Source organism: Salvelinus namaycush, chromosome 8, assembly GCF_016432855.1.
Source record: "Salvelinus namaycush isolate Seneca chromosome 8, SaNama_1.0, whole genome shotgun sequence".
Lineage (NCBI taxonomy): Eukaryota > Metazoa > Chordata > Actinopteri > Salmoniformes > Salmonidae > Salvelinus > Salvelinus namaycush.
In genome coordinates, this window is record NC_052314.1 from 41,855,326 (window position 1) to 41,876,560 (window position 21,235).

The 21,235-nt window shown below is 41.2% G+C and overlaps 1 protein-coding gene across 1 annotated transcript in view; it reads right to left on the reverse strand.

The window, feature by feature from the left end:
* Positions 1 to 15: 15 nt before the first annotated feature.
* Positions 16 to 21,235, reverse strand: part of dennd1b (DENN/MADD domain containing 1B) — a 133,222-nt gene continuing 112,002 nt past the window's right edge. Inside the window, exons 14-17 of the mRNA XM_038999730.1 lie at positions 17,467 to 17,568; positions 9,898 to 9,988; positions 9,611 to 9,651; positions 16 to 414 (exon numbers count right to left, since the gene is read on the reverse strand). Coding sequence (XP_038855658.1) covers positions 328 to 414; positions 9,611 to 9,651; positions 9,898 to 9,988; positions 17,467 to 17,568 — 321 coding nt within the window. The 3' untranslated portion in view covers positions 16 to 327. The remainder of the gene's footprint in view (positions 415 to 9,610; positions 9,652 to 9,897; positions 9,989 to 17,466; positions 17,569 to 21,235) is intronic.

Here is a 21,235-nt window from a genome sequence, read left to right on the forward strand (position 1 = left end):
GATCCTGCTGGCCAAATGGACAAAGACTAAAGTTGGAAAGGGCATCACACGCATGCATATACATACACAGTCCTAGTAGAACAATGACATTTACCAGCTAACTACAACCTTTCGGATATTCAGAGTGAGAACCTGTATGACTTAATACACATTTTAAGGTTATGTTTTCATGTTGTGTGTGTCCAATATGAAAGTATTTGAGGTGTGCTTGATTTAGCTTGGAGTTTGCACTTGTGGTACTATTCCACTGGTTCCAAACTAAATCAAGAGAAGCTCTAGTATTTGAACATATTGGACGTATTTGACCCAGGTCTGATTGGGAATATTTTACTGATCCAGACTTGCATATCTGTAGGCCGTTTTCACAGCTGGACTTGCCTTAGTCATTGCAGTGTTGATCAGCACGCCGCCTCTCTGCAACACACAACACTGTAATTTAGCAGTGCAAACACACACACACACGCACGCACAGTTGGCAGCACACACAGGATTTCCATCGAACACACAACCCAACCAGTGGCGGTCGGTGCCATTTAAGATTAGGGAGGAAGATTTTTCTTTATTTATGACCATGGCTTTCATATTCCATTCACCCAGCTCAATGTAAGATTGTTTAAGCTACTACATGTTACTAAAAATTGCCCTATACCCATCATGAAGTTGCTACAACCTAGTCTATAAACGTTTATAACGTAGGTGCACAGGTCGAGAGATATATTGGAGTAATCAAACAGTGACACATTCAATACCACCTTGCACACTCTTGCCTGAATCTAGCCTGCATCTAGCTGATCTGGTGTGTAATCATTAGTCCAAATTCAGGTAGGTCCCTCCCAGTTTCGTTCAGTTTGCTTCCGTTTAAAAAACATTTTGCACCAGAATCAGCAGAATGAATATACCCCTGATCACCCGCACACTCTCCTCCTCTCACCTTTTCCCTTTGCTTATGGACTTTAGTGCACAACACAACAGCTGTCTGTGAATAGGCACAAAAACTTCAAGCCAAACCCTTCATACCATAACTGCTAACCGCTACACAGCCTACATCAATGTCACCATATTAAAGTTATAGTCAAGAAACTAGAACTAACGCATTAGTAAACTCAAAGCCCTAAAACGGGAAGCCTGTTCCATGGCAGAAATCAGCTAAAGAGTGGTCGGAACCCGGTGTAAATCAGTGTCGCCGTGCAACACGGCAAACCAATCAAATGCCTTGCTTGAGCGGAGCTCCAAAAGATGCTCACCAGATTAGTGCCGTAGGAATATCGGTACGTGAGGACTAAAGATTTGAACAAAACAAGCACTAGTGACAAAACATTTTTGAATGTTTGCAGCACGCTGGTTTTCACAGCATTTCTCAGTTAATTTGAGATGAGCTAAAGCTGCAGCAAGAGGGGAGGAAATGTAATCAATGCTGGCATTAATCAATATTTTTTATTTTGAGGTTTCTGAAGAGATATTTGGCTGTAAAGGCTAGGATTAGGGACAAGAAGTAGCTAGCCACAATGAGGCTTGTTTTGAGAAAGGTCACCTAACCTTGTAAGCTACCTAGCTATAACTAACTAGCTAGCTACTAGTTAGTTAATTTTCTCTCACGATTATGAAGCCAACAAAATGTTAATAAAAACAGCATATTATTGACCAAAAAGGTTAGTTGTGTTAGCCCAGTCGCTAGCTTATCCAGTGTCAGTGATACATAGAGCAACCATGTACTGTCTCTCTATGGGAACAACTGCAATCATTTTGCAAGCAACATTGCTAAAATTAATAAAATTAAATCAACCTCAAAATATTATCTGTAATGTTCATCTCCTGTAGCCTAATTGTCATCTCCTTATTTTCATTCTGTACCTAAATTACAAGGTTTGGATTTACACTAAACAATTTTATGTCAGCACTTAAAAGGCATGTACAAAATCTGGTATATGGTTTGCTTCATACATTGTCTATTGGTATCAATTTAAATTGAGAACATATAGCTCAACATGTAAACAATGTGTGAGTTTAGCTATTCCCTGCTTCAGATGACAAATGCCATAAGGCATGTAATGCCATCATACTGTAGTCCTATAGCTGCATTGGCGAAGCATGCTATATGATAAGCTGCTAAATGGATTCACAGCAGCATACCACCCTGCATATCACTGCTGGCTTGCTTCTGAAGCTAAGCAGGGTTGGTCCTGGTCAGTCCCTGGATGGGAGACCAGATGCTGCTGGAAGTGGTGTTGGAGGGCCAGTAGGAGGCACTCTTTCCTCTGGTCTAAAAAATATCCCAATACCCCAGGGCAGTGATTGGGGACACTGCCCTGTGTAGGGTGCAGTCTTTCGGATGGGACGTTAAACGAGTGTCCTGACTCTCTGAGGTCATTAAAGATCCCATGGCACTTATCGTAAGAGTAGGGGTGTTAACCCCGGTGTCCTGGCTATATTCCCAGTCTGGCCCTCAAACCATCACGGTCACCTAATAATCCCCAGTTTATAATTGGCTCATTCATCCCCCTCCTCTCCCCTGTAACTATTCCCCAGGTCGTTGCTGTAAATGAGAATGCGTTCTCAGTCAACTTACCTGGTAAAATAACAGATAAATAAAAAAATATACTGAGAGAGTGACAATAAAACCAACTGGAGCTCTCAAAAAGGAAATGTTAATTTAGGAATACAACGCAGAACCCCTTCCCCACTTTATTGCAGGGTTTAACCAACATTGACACTAGTTAATTTTGAAAAATAGTTTAACAATTAAAACAAGGAATCAACTTCAAGGAATGTGGTATGATTGTCGGTGCCAACTTTATCACTTAAAAATTTACAAAAAAGCTAACTCGTACTGTATGTAAAGATTAGACATCTTAGACTAAACAACAATAGATAATTGCTCCAATTGTAAAAGGTTTATACACTGACCGGCCCGTTCATGAAAATGGATCGCTCCTACAGACAGTGAGTCATGTGGCCATGGCTTGCTATATAAAGCAGGCAGACATGCATTCAGTTACTGTTTTATTGAACGTTAGAATGGGCAAAACGAGTGACCTAAGCGACTTTGAATGTGGTATGATTGTCGGTGCCAACCGCGCCGAATCCAGCATTTCAAAAACGGCCACCCTCCTGGGCTTTTCATACACGACAGTGTCTAATGAGAATGCTGCGACAAACAAAAAAACATCCAGTCAGCGGCAGTCCCATGGGCGAAAACAGTGAGTTTATGATAGAGGTTAAAGGGGAATGTCAAGAAGTCACATTTTTAATAAAGGAATTTTAATATTTGGCAAGAGAAAAGATCATTAATTTGCCCTTAATTAATTTGTAAACTCAGCAAAAAAAGAAACGTCCCTTTTTCAGGACCCTGTCTTTCAAAGACATTTCGTAAAAATCCAAATGACTTCACAGATCTTCATTGTAAAGGGTTTAAACACTGTTTCCCATGTTTGTTCAATGAACCATAAACAATTAATGAGCATGCACCTGTGGAATGGTTGTTAAGACACTAACAGCTTACAGATGGTAGGCAATTAAGGTCACAGTTATGAAAACAGGACACTAAAGAGGCCTTTCTACTGACTCTGAAAAACACCAAAAGAAAGATGCCCAGGGTCCCTGCTCATCTGCGTAACATGCCTTAGGCATGCTGCAAGGCGGCATGAGGACTGTAGATGTGGCCAGGGCAATACATCGCAATGTCCGTACTGTGAGACGCCTAAGACAACTCTACAGGGAGACAGGATGGACAGCTGATTGTCCTCGCAGTGGCAGACCACGTGTAACAACACCTGCACAGGATCGGTACATCCGAACATCACACCTGCGAGACAGGTACAGGATGGCAACAACAACTGCCCGAGTTACACCAGGAACGCACAATCTCTCCATCAGTGCTCAGACTGTCCGCAATAGGCTGAGAGTGGCTGGACTGAGGGCTTGTAGGCCTGTTGTAAGGCAGTTCCTCACCAGACATCACCGGCAATTTAAAAAAAAAAGGTCTGTCATGGTCTGGGGCGGTGTGCCACAGCATCATCGGACTGAGCTTGTTGTCATTGCAGGCAATCTCAACGCTGTGCGTTACATGGACGACATCTGCCTCCCTCATGTGGAACCCTTCCTGTAGGCTCATCCTGACATGATCCTCCAGCATGACAATGCCACCAGCCATACTGCTCATTCTGTGCGTGATTTCCTGCAAGTCAGGAATCTCAGTGTTCTGCATCTCAGTCCCATTGAGCACGTCTGGGACCTGTTGGATTGGAGGGCTCGGGCCATTCCCCCCAAAAATGTCCGGGAACTTGCAGGTGCCTTGGTGGAAGAGTGGGGTAACATCTCACAGCAAGAACTGGCGAATCTGACACAGTCCATGAGGAGGCGATGCACTGCAGTACTTAATGCAGCTGGTGGCCACACCAGATACTGACTGTTACTTTTGATTTTGACCCCCCCCTTAGTTGAGGGACACATTATTCCATTTCTGTTACACACATGTCTGTGGAACTTGTTCAGTTTATGTCTCAGTTGTTGAATCTTGTTATGTTCATACACATTTTTTCACATTAAGTTTGCTGAAAATAAACAGTTGACATTGGCAGGACGTTTCTTTTTTTGCTGAGTTTATATGGCCAATTTACCATGGCTAAGGGCTGTTCCTAAGCACGACACAACGCGGAGTGCCTGGAGACAGGCGTTAGCCGTGGTATATTGGCTGTATACCACAATCCCCCGGGGTGCCTTGTTGCTATTATAAACTGGTTACCACTGTAAATAGAGCAGTAAAAAGTAATGTTTTGTCATACCTGTGGGATAAGGCTTACAGCCAATTAGCATTCAGGGCTCGAACCAGGTTTATAAATGTAAATAAATCCTCTTTGCGCATGTTCAAAACTATAGATAAATCCGACAGGAGAGTTTGAGTGATGAAAGTTGGACAGAGGATCTCGAAATCTCTGAGCAAGAAACACTTGGATGAACATAAAAAAACGAATGTTAGGCTACTTTCTGGCAATTGTGCTGTTATTATGTGCCAGATGTTAAGACTAAAAACCTTTATCAATGGCCAATTTGCGAGATTGACTTGTCATTTCAATAGGCATAGGCTACAAACTAAAATCTGTTTTTATGATTGTAATAAAATGTTGCCATAGTCTGCTTAGCTAAAGGCTGGTCGTCTATGGCCCCTGAAAGGCCTACATCTCATTTCAGATAGTCTACAGTAGCCTAGAAAAGATGTAGGCAAGATGTAAACTGAATGATTTAGCAGCTTGCTTAGTTCAAATTAACAGACTAATTTATTCAACATGAATAGCGAGGTGATTTTGCAATAAGAAGTGTTTTTGTTTCCAATAGCCTGCTGGAATAGGCTACTGAGGATGGGATCATAATTTAAATCACCGAATTAAATATTAATAATATGTATATGAACAACAGGAGGTTGTGGCACCTTAATTGGGCAGAACGGGCTCATGGTAATGACTGGAGCGGTATGAGTGGAATGGTATCAAATACGTCAAACACATGGTTTCCAGGTATTTGATGCCATTCCATTTGCTCCATTCCGGGCATTATTGTGAGCTGTTCTCCCCTCAGCAGCCTCCTGTGATATGAACTGAATATGCTTGTCAACAACAGCCAGTGTTTATTTTATTAGAATTTGTTTTACCTGTAATCTGACAACTGTTACCATCAATCTAATGTAGTACAAGATGGAGCCGATAGAGAGGGCCGCCTCACTTCTAGTCCTTAGGAAACTGCAGTATTTGTATTTTTTTTTAAATGTATTATTTCTTACATTGTTAGCCCTGAAAATATTAAGTGTTATTACATACAGCCGGGAAGAACTATTGAATATCAGAGCGACGTCAACTTACCAGCACTACAATCAGGAATACGACTTTTCCGAAGCGGATGCTTTGTCCGAACCCCCCAGGGCATTTGAACTGATCCCAGAGGCCAACCCAAAACAAAGTCGCTGCAGAAGAGGAAGACGGAGTGGCCTTCTGGTCAGACTTCGGAGGCGCGCACACCACCCACTGCTTCCGAGTATATTACTCGCTAATGTCCAGTCTCTAGATAACAAGGTAGACGAAATCTCTCTCAGGACATGCTGTCGGAGTCGGTACAGCCACCGGGATTCTTTGTGCGTCGCGCCGACAGAAATAAACATCTCTCCAGGAAGAAGAAGGGCGGGGTTGTATGTTTCATGATTAACGATTCATGGTGTAATTGTAACAACATACAGGAAATCAAGTCCTTTTGTTCACCTGACCTAGAATTCCTCACAATCAAATGCTGACCGTATTATCTCCCAAGAGAATTCTCGTTGGTTATTGTCACAGCCGTGTATATCCCCCCTCAAGCCGATAACCACGACGGCACTCAGGGAACAAATCTGTCCACGACTCCATTTTGTTCCTCCCGTCCTATAGGCAGAAACTCAAACAGGATGTACCCATGATAAGGACTATTCGACGCTGGTCTGACCAATTAGAATCCACGCTTCAAGATTGTTTTGATCACGCGGACTGGGACATGTTCCGGGAAGCCTCAGAGAATAATACTGATTTATACACTGATTTGGTGAGTTTATAAGGAAGTGCATAGGAGATGTTGTACCCACTCTGACTATTAAAACCTACAGTACAAAATTCTCCAGACCTCCAAGGGACACGTGACAACGACGTGATTTTAGAAGTACAGCGCAACATAAGACTAGTACACCAACAATCCAATCCTATCACGCAGTACAGCAAGCAGTTTAGAAGTTACACCGACTGGCCCTGGTGGCAATATATTAATAAAACCGAAAGCTAACTTGAATTAATTGGAAGAGTTGCAGTGTTGGATAGCCGTAGCCAGCCAGCTAACATAAATAGAAATTCCTCTCTGAGTCAGGATGAGTAGGCTAAATTAGCTGCATTAGCTAAGTAAGTGAAAGGTAAACTAAGAAGAAAACTAAATGTAGCTTTCTCGCTCTCTTTCTCGCTCTCTCCTGCTCGTAAATTTTATAAGAAATTAATTTGTTAAAAACTGTTAAACTATTGTCTTTCTCTCGCTTCGAGTCAACTACTCACCACACTTCATGCACTGTAGTGCTAGCTGTAGCTTATGCTTTCAGAACTAGATTCATTCGTTGATCATTTTATTGGATGTACAACACGTCAGTTTATACTGCAAGACCTCTGATAGGTTGGAGGATGTCCTCCGCAAGTCGTCATAACCAATGTTCCCTATAATTTCTTTTGCACTAAGAAAATGTCAAGTCTGCTGAGGGCAAACTTGAACGTTGTGAAATTTCGGTGCAACTTCCAGCTTGCGTTTAGTGTGAACACTGAGGCTGTAACTGCTTTAAGTTACAGTTTTAGCAGTGGCCAAGTATGCTACGGTGGCTATTTTAAATTATAATGTAGGCCTACCAGTGGCCTACCATCAAAAAACAATGGAAAAAAATGCATCCCATAACATTTTCACATGAAAATAGATGTTCTACCATTCAGCCTACAGTAGCAGCCAATGTGGGGGTTCAATGTGGGCCTACATTCCATGAGACTTTAAAAAAAAAACATGCAGCGTTTGACATTAGCCTGTTTATCCTTCAGACAAGGAGGTGTCTGAAAATGTTGTTGTGTTATTTGATGCAAGAAACCACTTTACAAAATAAAATGCATTATTATTCCCGTACCATTATTACAGAGAATGAGACAAATGATGCTACCCTCTGCCAATTGGCTACTTAGCTTATTCAAGGCTGTCTCAAAATACAACACTCTTGTTAAGACAAAAAAAAGCTATTTTCCATGACCTGCTTTTCAAAGATGTCTAGAAGTGTACACGTTTTGTGCTCTTGTAGGAAGCAATCACCCCCCTATTACTAACTACTAATTTTCTATAACTGGACTAATAACTCACTAACTAGAAAAGGATATGAACAAAATTTCCACATGGCTACACGCAGATTTATCTTTTATCTTAAAACAAGCGCATCAACTCACGACCGCTCATGCTGTAAACACAGTCCTGTTCAAAGTCAATGGCACAGATCCGTATATAGTCTATTTGTATACAGGCCTACTGCAGCTCTGACTGGTTATGCCGCACTGGTCTGGATGCGTTCTGCCTACCACAAAATCTCTTGCATAGTTAATTTTGTTTCAGTATGTTGCATTGAAAGTGGCTAATATTGCGTTGAATCGATCACAATTGCAGAGTAAAGGGAAACGTTGATAGTGTTAACTAATAGAGAAAACTCGATTAAGTTGAGTGAAGTTCAACCTCGTGCTTCTCTCTGTTGGCTGATATTTCATCTGTGCTACTGTGTAAGTCTGTGGAAGGGGGTGAGAACCATGAGCCTCCTAGATTTTGTATTGAAGTCAATGTACCCAGAGACGGATGGAAGCTAGCGGTCCCCCGACTACACCATTGTGTTACCCAAGAGGATGCTGTTGAGACTACTGCAGACCTTCATTGCAAAACAGTGTGTTTTAATCAGTTATTTGGTGACGTGAATATATTTAGCTCAGTTTTATCTAAAAAGTATAACTTTAATGTGTCAATACATTTAAAAAAAAAAATGAAATTCACTAAGTAGGATGGTGCTCCCCTTCATCCTCTGAGGAGCCTCCACTGAAACCAACAGACGCCTGGAATTACTATCCAAAAATAAGCCGATGGACGGACAGCGTGTTTTCTGTATGTATCATATCTCTAACATATAAAAATCATTATTGGCATCTATAGTTTGCTTTGAGAGATACACTGTGATAGTGTGATAGTGAATATATAAACACCACATTAGCAGGCAAGATACAGTAGCCAAATTGCATCACATATTGAATGACATCTCTGCTGAACTCAGGTATTTTATCCTGTTTTCTATCTCTTTCTCTCCATGCATCTATCTCTGTGTGTCTCTCTCTTTCTCTGTCACTCCCTCTCTACCTTCACCACACTAGTCTTTAATGCAAAGACTAAGAGAGCACAAGGCAACTGCGTCAAACTAAACGACTAAACTCTTTTAATGCCAGCCAGTTTAGAATTTGGAGCCGACAGAGAAAAGAGAGGAGATGAGCGGAGAAGAGTAGAGAGGGGCCGAGGTGAACGTCTGCTCTTATGGATCTGTGTCAGTCATAGGATGTGAACTTTAACAAGCTTTTGAAAATAACTCCAGAGGACTAATTCAGAGCTGCTGAACGGTTGACAGGAGAGAGAGAGAGTGATAGAGAGAGAGGGGAGAGAGAGAGAGGGAAGAGAGGGGGAGAGAGAGGGGTGTGTGATCTATGTTCTTTGGTTGGTTTGATGGAGGAACACTTTTCTTGTGTTTCCTGACAGATCAACATGTCAGTCAGGGAGACGTCTCGTCAAATCACTACAGTCTCGCGCTCTCTTTCCCTCTCTTTCTTTCCATCTCTCTCTCTCTCTCACTTTCCCTCTCTCTTTCTACCTGTCTCAATTGTCCTACTGTAAGTATGCACAGATTCACAAGCCCAACCGCACACACATGTACACACACACACTTACATTCAGCACGCTCCACTCCATAGACTCAAGAACTTACAGCTGTCATTTAATCTAACATGAGAAGATATAGAATACACTCAATTAATTTTATTTGCACAATATCTTTGCCTACCTTGACGGTGTGCACCCACTGTTGATAAGATCTGGAATTACCTGCAGAACAGAAAAGGCGCACACAATGACAGACGTGAAAGTGACTGATCAGACACAGTGATGACATGAATTCAATGATGATATACATGTTGTGGAACTGTATCAAACGTATAGGACTCTCTTGGGAAAGTGGTCGTACTTGGTTAAATAAAAGGTTCAATATGAAATTAAAAAGTAAGCCAAAATTATGTTTGAGTAAAATTATTATTTGTAAGATGAATCTTATAGGATGTTAGTGCCACCTACTTCCACAGAAGCCTCCCTCACTGATCTCCTCTTCGAACAGGTCAGTGAAGCCTCGGCCTGCATTCAGCTTGGCCAGCCGGCCGTCAATAAACTGCAACCATAAATTACAACACAGAATTACAGATGGTAGGGAGGGAGGCAGGCATGGGAGGAGGGAAAGGGAGAGGGAGGGAGAGGAGGTAAAGAGGGAGAAAAGGAGGGACAGAGGGAGGCCAAACAACAGGGGAAAAAAAGACACCCAACTGGGCAAGTGTGTTTAATCCTACCTGTTCCAAAAATGTCTCTAGATTAAATGAGTTTAGGTGTCGGGGGGGTAATGTGGAGCAGGTTTTGGGGATTAGGGCAGTAGACGGCCATGCTGCCTGGTTAGGGTTAGGCCTGGCTGGGAGACTGCATGGTGAGGCCAGGTCTGCATCCCCAATGGCACCCTATTCCCTACATAGTGCTCTACATTTTGGCCCAGTATGTAGGGAATAGGGTGCCATTGGGGATGCAGACATGGTGTCTGATGCACTAGGAACTTTAATTTCCTCCCTTTGTCACATGGAGCTTATAAAACGCTTCCCATAAATATGTTCATTATAAGCCCAGACGTTACGTGCATGTGCACACACACGCACAGACACACACACACGTCAAAAGTTGACACACCTACTCACTCAAGGGTTTTTCTTTATTTTACTATTTTCTACATTGTAGAATAATAGTGAATACATCAAAACTATGAAATAACACATATGGAATCATGTAGTAACCAAAAAAAAGTGTTAAACAAATTAAATTATATTTTATATTTGAGATTCTTCAAAGTAGCCACCTTTTGCCTTGATGACAGCATTGAACACTCTTGAGAACACCCCACTCTGAACATTTTACTTGCCCTAGCAGAGCTGGTTAGGCTTTTTTCATGTTATCCAGAGCATTGGTGACTGTAACTGTGCTGCTGGCTACAATTGAATTACTCTTTGTTGCCGACGTTTACTGACATAGGATATATTCAATGGGTGTTGAGCATTCAAAAATGCATAAATTATTCTGCGCTGTGGACAGATGTCTTTTATACTGATAACAAGTTCAAACAGGTTCCATTAATACAGGTAACGAGTGGAGGACAGAGGAGCCTCTTAAAGAAGAAGTTACAGGTCTGTGAGAGCCAGAAATCTTGCTTGTTTGTAGGTGACCAAATACTTATTTTCCACCATAATTTGCAAATAAATTCATAAAAAAAACTACAATGTGATTTTCTGGATTTTTTTTCTCTCATTCTGTCTGTCATAGTTGAAGTGTACCTATGATGAAAATTACAGGCCTCTCTCATCTTTTTAAGTGGGAGAACTTGCACAATTGGTGGCTGACTAAATACTTTTTTGCCCCACTGTATGCTGAGCACTTGTTAGTTGCTTTTCCTTCACTCTGCAGTCCAATTCCTCCCAAACCATCTCAATTGGGTTGAGGTCGGGAGATTGTGGAGGCCAGGTCATCTGATGCAGCACTCCATCACTCTCCTCCTTGGTCAAATAGCCCTTACACAGTCTGGAATGTGTTTGGTCATTGTCCTGTTGAAAAACAAATGATGGGATGGCGTATCACTGCAGAATGCTGTGGTAGCCATGCTGGTTAAGTGTGCCTTGAATCCTAATTAAATCACGGACAGTGTCACCAGCAAAGCACCCCCACACCATCACACCTCCTCCTCCATTCTGCACGGTGGGAACCACACATGCGGAGATCATCCATTCACCTACTCTGTGTCTCACAAAGACACGACAGATGGAACCAAAAATCTCAAATTTGGACTCATCAGACCAAAGGACAGATTTCCACCGGTCTATAAAGGCCAATGCTCATGTGTCTTGGCCCAAGCAAGTCTATTCTTCTTATTGGTGTCCTTTAGTAGTGGTTTCTTTGAAGCAATTGGACCATGAAGGCTTGATTCATGTAGTCTCCTCTGAACAGTTGATGTGGAGATGTGTCTGTTACTTGAACTCTGTGAAGCATTTATTTGGGCTGCAATTTCTGAGGCTGGTAACGCTAATGAACTTATCCTCTGCGGCAGAGGTAAGGCTGGGTCTTTCTTTCCAGTGGCGGTCCTCATGAGAGCCAGTTTCATCATAGCGTCTTAAAGTGATGATGGACTGTTGTTTCTCTTTGCTTATTTGAGCTGTTCTTGCCATAATATGGACTTGGTCTTTTATCAAATATGGCTATCTTCTGTATACCACCCCTACCTTGTCACAACACAACTGATTGGCTCAAATGCATTAAGAAGGAAAGAAATTCCACAAATTAAGGCACACCTGTTAATTGAATTGCATTCCAGGTGTCTACCTCTTGAATCTGGTTGAGAGAATGCCAAGAGTATGCAAAGCTCTCATCAAGGCAAAGGCAGGCTACTTTGAATAATCTCAAATATAAAATAATTTTGATTTGTTTAACACTTTTTTGGTTATTACATGATTCTATATGTGTTATTTCATAGTTTCATAGTCCTAAATCAGTACTCCTACTCTGAGATGCTTGATACATACGGCCTCTGGTCAAATAAGGGTTAAGTAGATACATTTTATTTTAGAGCTATGTCCACCCAGCTAGCTGTATTTCAAAGACTGTATCTAGAAACCGTCGGTAGCGGTCCGTCTATATCTAGGCATGGGTTCGGGCATATCGCTAAGGGGAGCGCTAGGCTAACTAGCTACCTAGCACCAGGCTTTCCTCTCCTGTAGGCCTGACTGAGGGGAACCTCATCATCATCATTTTGCTAATGCGGGATGACACTGCAGGTTTCAACCATCAAAAGAGATTTGTTTAAAAGGAGTAACTGGACGGAAGACAGTATTCATGGCAATGAATATCAATCATGTTAACTGTGTTGAAATGATTGATATTTTCAAATATAGATATTTTTTAAATAGTTAAAAATATTAAAAGAATCTTTAGAAAAATAGATGGACCAAAAAAGGTTTTGTCTGATGAATCAAACGGCTGAATTGTACAGCAATCGGCTCCCTCAATGTAATTGTTGGGTTGGGATTTTATAAATAAATAAACTACAAAACATTCATTATTATCTCTATGATTATCCTAGAGTGTCAGTCATTCTATAGCTGTGAGGTGAATAATGTTGGGAGTCATCTGGCGTCCACCTGTACTGCTGCACGTACACAGTAAAACGAGGCGGACAGGCCATCTGTGGGCCAGAGATTGGAATCCTCACTGCAGTGTTCTAGATTACTGTGGGAGGGGTTCCAGATCTCTGGAAGATGTTCTCGAACATGGGGGTTAACTGCCTGTAGGACCCTACAGAGCAACTCTGACATCCACACTCAACATCCCATAAACATCACATTCATACACAGTGTATATGTTGAGAAGAGGAAACCTAAAGCTCTCTAGCTTTTCCACTTTGATTCTCCGCAAAATGGAGTCCTACTTTGAGAATGATCTGATTGACTTGTGATTGGTATTATGTGGAGAGACAGAGGGGTACTATGCACATTATGAGGCTGCTCTCTCTGTCTATAGGAAGGAGAAGCTTCACTGAGCCAGTCTCCACTGAACCACTGCATCTACCAAGCAGTGTCCTGAAACCATCCACTATAGAAGGAGTGTGTGTGTGTGTGTGTGTGTGTGTGTGTGTGTGTGTGTGTGTGTGTGTGTGTGTGTGTGTGTGTGTGTGTGTGTTTTCAGTCAATGTGTGTGTAGGGGCCAAAAGGGTTGATAAAAAAAAGCAGGTTATCACCGACAGCCTTTCCCTCGCATTCTCTTGGCAGCTCTCCTCTTTTTCTGTACTGAATAGGCCGGGATGGAGATGGGGCTGGGTCGGGAAAGGCTGGTTTGTCAGCAGATGTGTGTGTGTCTCAGTGGGCGGATGTGGGTCATGGCCAGATCAGAGTCGGCGGACCACTGGCCTCTCTCACTTTAACAGGGAGCAGAAGAGATAAATGCTCTCCTTCGCCACGCTAGAGAGGAGAGAGATAACCACCGCATCCTAACACTCCCTCTCCCTACGCTACCACACAGACAGGAGCAAAGAGGGGGTGGTGAGTGGGAGATAGACAGAGAGAGAGAGCGCAAAAAATAGCTGATTAAGAAGCTCTCTGCTCCCTCTTAGGGATAAATAAACAACTTATCAAGGCTGGAGAGGAACAGTCCAACTGTGGTGGGGTGTAAAGGAATGCTTTTAAGACTGTGCGGTCTTTGAAAGTTACTCTATTAATAGTTTTCGTTTCCTAATTAAGGGAAGGAAGTTATCCTAGGTGCATTTTTGTCTGTGGGTGTTGGTTTGATTGGTTTAAAGGAGAGAGGATTGAAAGAGCTTTCAGTTTAATCAAAGGCTTAAATACAGTGGTTTGTCCTTTAAAAGTTGCAGAGTACTGCGGCGCAGCTTGCATGTTGCCGCAGAATTCAATGGCATGTTATTTAAGTGTGAACCACTGGTACCGTTAATGCTAGTTAGTGCTAGTTTGACCACCAGAGGGCATCTTTGAGAAGCATTTGATAGCCTTCAATAGTGGCTGTACTAGAGAATTTAAAACCTTTTTTTGTAAGTATATGGGACTGATTGTAAGAAATGTTGCTTAATTATTTTGATTAATATCATGGTGTTTCTATTCCAAGAAAAACGAAAAACCCTCTGGGTTTCCGTTAGGATGGAATGGAAAATATGGCGCTGTACAACGTGATGGTCGGGTATAGGCTACAGCACGTGGGAGACTGGAGTTCAATTCCCAGACGGGGAGGAAGGAGTAGGCTGTCCTTGTAAATAAGAATTTGTTCTTAACTGACTTGCCTCGTTAAATAAAGGTTACACTAAGGGCATAACATTTCTACACCCTAATTGTAGTCTAACCAATACCCAAATAGAGATTCAGTGAAATTAAATATCTCATTGATTTATCAGGACCAGTCCCCATACTTGTCTCAGAGCAGTAAAAAACGGTGCTAAAATAGTTGTAGGCTGTTGCTTCAAATCCTATTGCTTCTAACTTCAATATGCTCTTTAAATAAATAAGACCTACACCACTTTTAACAGCACATTACTCAACACTAGTGAGACTCATGTCGCCTACTGTAGGCCTACAGTGTATAGAGAAATATGACGTGACTCTCTGCCAATAATTACATAGAGGATATTTCTGTAATTCAGTGATATTTATTCTCAAAATAATTTGTTATGGATCCATAACTAAATAAACATAGACATTTTGAAAGAGTATTTTTTATCATTTTATTAAGGAAAGCATAAAGATGTCATTATTAGTTACATTGTTTTAGTTTGAAAGTACAGACAGGCACTAAGAACAGCGGGAACGTTTCCCTAGTCAGCGCCATTATTAGTGCAATGCCCCTTAAAGTGTTGCTCTGTGCTACCCAGTGTGGCGGGGTGGGGGTCCACCCCCCCCACTTCTTTCCCTTCCCCATGGGCTAGGTCAGTCTTCTGTGCGCGGCTGTGCGGCCCATCCCGTGCCCCCTGCCCTCGTGCCTTAAACCTCACACTTTCAATGGATACAGTTGGAGAACTGCAAGGCAATCCCATTGTGCGCCACTCGGGAGCCATGACCAATATATATTGTCCTGCTAATAACAGGGTTAACTTCTCTAGGATAGGGGGCAGCATTCGGAATTTTGGATGAAAAGCGTGCCCAGATTAAACTGCCTGCTACTCAGGCCCAGAAGCTAAGATTATTATTAGTAGATTTGGATAGAAAACACTCTGAAGTTTCTAAAACTGTTTGAATCATGTCTGTGAGTATAACATAACTTATTTGGCAGGCGAAACCCCGAGGACAAACCATTTAGAATTTTTTGTTGTTGTTGAGGTCACTCTTTTCAATGGGTTTTCATTGGGAATCCCTATTTCTAATCGACTTTCTTGCAGTTCCTATCGCTTCCACTGGATGTCAACAGTCTTTAGAAATTGGTTGAGGTTTTTCTTTTGAGAAATGAAGAAGTAGCACTGTTCAGAATGAGGCTAAAGGGAAGTGTAATCTTTGTTAGAGGCACGTTACGCAGAGGCTCGCTACACTTTGTTTTCCTCCGGTATTGAACACAGTATATTCTGTCTTAAATCTTATCGATTATTTACGTTAAAAAATACCTAAAGTTGTATTAGGAAGTAGTTTGAAATGTTTGGACAAAGCTTACAGGTAACTTTTGTAGTCATGTTGCGCGAGTTGGAACCGGTGTTTTTCTGGATCAAATGCACCAAATAAATTGACATTTTGGATATATATCGACGGAATTAATCGAACAAAAGGACCATTTGTGATGTTTATGGGACATATTGGAGTGCCAACAGAAGAAGCTCGTCAAAGGTAAGGCATGAATTATATCTTTATTTCTGCGTTTTGTGTCGCGCCTGGAGGGTTGAAATATGATGGTCTGTGTTTGTTTTCTGTGGTGCTATCCTCAGATAATAGCATTGTTTGCTTTCGCCGTAAAGCCTTTTTGAAATCTGACACGTTAGCTGGATTCACAACAAGTGTAGCTTTAATGTCGTTCTGCCCCTGAACAAGGCAGTTAACCCACTGTTCCTAGGCCGTCATTGAAAATAAGAGTTTGTTCTTAACTGACTTGCCTAGTTAAATAAATTAAAAAAAGGTTAAATGTAAGTCGCTCTGGATAAGAGCGTCTGCTAAATGACTTAAATGTAATTTGGTGTATTGCATGTGTGATTTCATGAAAGTTACATTTTATAGTAATTTATTAGAATTTTGCGCTATGCATTTTCACTGGATGTTGGCCAGTTGGGACACATATCCAAGAGAGGTTAATAATATATCTGTGAGAATATCCAAGGGGCTTTTATATCATTCTAAATTAATAATAATAATAATAATAATTGGTTTGTTTGAAAAATAACATTTTGGAGATGATTTAGTTTTCAAATAACGTAAAATGAGCGAGAAAAAGGCTATTCTTGAACATGGGGTGAGACATTGTTAATACTTTGTAAATAAAGCCAGTTTGTTATTTAGAATGATTTATTTATGTTTTTAGAGGGATAGAAACTAAAAACCTACAGTCATCTCATGGGTCTCCCAGTTGAGGCTAGCACGAGTATTGAACCAGGATCTGTAGCAAAACAGCTTGCACTGCTATGCAGCGTCTTAGACCTTTGCGCCACTTAGACGTGCAACGTACAACGTGACTGGTCGGGAGTGGGCTACAGTACTACAGTAAGAGTAAAATAATCCTAACAAAATAAAATAATAAAAACCTTAGTGTAACAACAGTTTTAGTAAGTAATACTGAAGACGTGCACAATTATCACTTTCTATTTAGGTTTATTTTGCCCATTCATTGTCATTTAGAGACACAGTAGCGCCTTGGGACCCAAAAGCATAATCAGTGCTCTAACTCCCCCTTGCGCTGGTCTGGAGCAATGAAGTGGTGACGCAGGGTACCGTACTAAACCACAACCCGCAGCATAATCGCAAAACTTTTAGTGAGCAACCACTGTAGCTCCTATTGTTTTTTCAGTTATTAGGTAGGAATTTTCTCATGGTTCTGGAATGGTGGGCCTCACACATGCATGAATGCACCCAGGCACACACATCGCAGTGTTACCTGTTTGAAGAGCTGCAGGTTGACCGCCATCTCCAAGAAGTTTCTCATGGTGCTGGAGCGGTGAGCCACAAAGCTCTCCTCGCAGAACGTGACTGGTTCCCCCTGACCAGAAACAGGAAGAGGAGGAGACAGGAAGATCAGAACCACATATTTAGAACCAGATAACGTTTACAGATATTTACACTTTGTATTCTGTAGTGGAATACTTTTAAAATGCAGGGATGTAAAGTACTTAAGTAAAAATACTTCAAAGTATTAAAGTAGTTTTTTGGGGTATCTGTATTTACTTTACTATTTATATTTTTGACAACTTTTACTTCACTACATTCCTAAAGACAAGTATGTACATTTTACTCCATACATTTTCCCTGACCCCCAAAAGTACTCTTCACATTTTGAATGCCCAGCAGGACATGAAAATGGTCTAATTCACACACTTATCAAGAGAACATCCCTGGTCATCCCTACTGCCTCTGATCTGGCTGACTCACAAATGAAGCGTGTTTAGTAAATGATGTCTGAGTGTTGGAGTGTGCCCCTGGCAATCAGTGAATTAAAAAAACAAGAAAATGGTGCTGTCTGGTTTGCTTAATATAAAGAATTTTAAATGATTTATACTTTTACTTTTGATACTTAGGTATAATTTAGCAACTACATTGACTTCTGATACTTAAGTATATTTAAAACCAAATACTTTTAGACTTTAACTCAAGTAGAATTTTACTGGGTGATTTTCACTTTTACTTTAGTCATTTTCTATTAAGGTATCTTTACGTTTACTCAAGTATGACAATTGGGTACTTTTCCCACCATTGTTAAAATGTCACATTACTGATCTGATAAAGGATCAGAGAAATTAAGAAGTTGACGATAAATTTCTACTGTATACTACTTATATATTTTCTGCCACCCAAAACTTAGTAACTTTAGTAACTAGGTAATTCAGTCTCTCCTGTTACACTCTCTTGCATCATAATTAGCTGAGAGCTACAGACATTAGATGACAACATGGCTACCCAGCCAATCAAAAGGAGCCTGCAGTGGTTCTACATGCATGTTTCCGTATAATTAACCTAATTTGCAAATGCATATTTTTCTACAGTTACTTTTTAAGTATTGTGGAGAACCAGGCTAGTGTTTGAGGCTATGAACACACTAGAACATGTTCACTACAGTGTAGGTCTGGCCTAATTTTAGTGCTGGTTGGTTAATGCTATATATTACGTCAAGATTAGTTTATAGTTCTGCAATTAGCAACTTTACTTCAGACATGGAATAGTTATGCTGAAAGAATAGGAACAGAAGAATGTCTTTCTTCGCAGATGGACTAATAAAGAACAAATCTATTCTAAGAAGGCAACAGTAAACATGACGTCCCTCACGAATGAGTTATTGTGTGTGTGACCACAGATAATCCATTTGATTATCCATTATATTGACCAGATACTTAAGTGGCCGCTCTAACAATGAAAATAAATGTCTTCAAAAATGTAAGATAGTTAGCCTGGTTACCAGTTTAGACAGTCAGTTTAGACAGACAGTCATGTAAATTTGACAGTGGCACACTGGCCAGTACCATGTGAAAACTACTGGCCCGAATGACAATATTACTGGCCCCACCCAAGATCACAGTAAAGCAAGTTATGCATGCATCATTTCAGTTGTGATTTCATGTTTCATTTTGGGCAAGTACCTTATATTATAACCAACCATAAAATCTGATATTTACACTGATTGTTTGGAAAACCAAAATAAAGCTACCCCCCCCCCCCCCCCCCCCCTCTCAATGATGACATACTGTATAGCCTATATTAAACCGTTTAAAATGTAATATTCCCCTCCAGAAATGAGCCAATAACAAATTGATGAAAAGCAATATCTTTAGGGGCTGTACATGGCACATATTATCAGGCTGGTGTGCTATTTTAGCAATAAGCATCATCACCCGTCTCATGCAGCATCTGTGGCTACATGGCTGAAGCATGGGGTTGCTCCTCCGCATTGTTTACCCCAATGGGCTAATCATTAGCTAGATTACAGAGGGCACAGTGCCTGGCCACTGTGCTAAGGTTAATAGGGCCACATTGTTAACAAAAATTGCCTCCAAAAAAGTACATGAAGTCATACAGCCAAATAATAATTAATAACAGATCAATAAGTTATTTCCATACATATATTTCATATCAACATTAATACAACATTTTCCTCATAATAGTAGAAACAAGTGTCATTAATCACCCACGGATTGGTTGACAATAATGGACTATTCCTCCCTGACAGAGTTCCCGTGCATTGTTTCACACGGTACGATTGGAAACGTCACTTTCATTAAAACTACGCTGCGGCAATGAGGCGCTTTCAGAAAAGGGGGGCAGAGAAAAGGAAAAAATAAAAGATTTAAATGTCAACAGAAACATTTCCTAAGTGAACGCATTTCTTTAGTAAAAAAGACAGGTGCTGCTGATAACACTGCCATTGTCGCCGAGGCAGAGGACATGTATGTGTAGCCCAGTGGCGGTCGGTGCCGTTTTAGACAATGAAGGAATTTTCATTTTATTTCTATGAGCATGGCCTTGTTTCTATTACAGCATATTGGATGCCTGTCTGTCAGTCATATTCCATTCACCCAGCTCAACGTAACATAGATAGGTTTAAGCTACTACATGATACTAAAAATTGCTCTATACCCATCATGAGGTTGCTACAATCTAGCCTACAAATGAGAGTTGATAACGTAGGTGCCGTGCACAGCTCGAGAGACAAATGGTAGTAATCAAGGTGACAGACAGTGACACATTCAATACAGCCTTGCACACTCTTGCCTGTATCTAGCTGATCTAGGGTGTAATCATTAGTCCAAACAGTTTCAAAACGCTACGTTTCGATACTAAAACGAGAGATTGTGGAGCAGGCACAGCGCACGCTATAATAAGTGGTCGGCGGCGCTGATAGACAGGTTTAATCCATGAGACACATTTGACAGAAGTACAGAAAGTAACAAAAATTCTAGTACCGAACCATTTTTTCAGGTTCTAGTATTGAAAAGGACTCAAGTTTTGGTATACCGTGCAACACTAACACACAGACACACTGGCTCTTCTGTGAAAGCATATGGGCTCCAAATACACATGCTTCAGTCAAACGGGGTGCTCAGAATGTGTGTGAGTGCCTGTGTATGTGTATTTGTGTGTGTGTGTATGTCCGTATGCGAGCATGGATGCCAATTTGTGTGTGTGTGTGTGTGGAATCATAGGCTTTTATCTAGATCCTATGGGGACTAGGGAGATGGTATGTTGTGTGGACGTCACGGCACACACACAAGCTCTTTGCTCGCTCTGCTTTAAATGTTTGTGTCTGAAGGGAGTCAGGCAGTGTGTTCATGCCACTGTCTGTATACACAGACCGACAACACAGAGGCATCAATTATGGATCCCCTCTCTGGGACTCTACACAGCCCAATTACCCTTAAAGCCTATGAACAAAAGCCCTGCTATTTGACAAACAGTACATGGCTTGTTTTGCTCTCAACTGGAGTAACTTAGAATCGAGAAGCAGAGCGAGAGAGAAATGTTCTGGGATTTAGACTAGAGAGGGAAAGGAAGATAGTGAGAAGTGGCTAAAATATATCTTCAAAGAGAATGTCCTGACTCCTCCTGTAAAGGTACTGATATGTCTGTGTTTCAGACCACCTTCAGTCAACTCAAAACACACCTTCACTCACTGTTCAAAAACACATTTTCCTTTCACAAACTGAAAACAAACTTCTGAG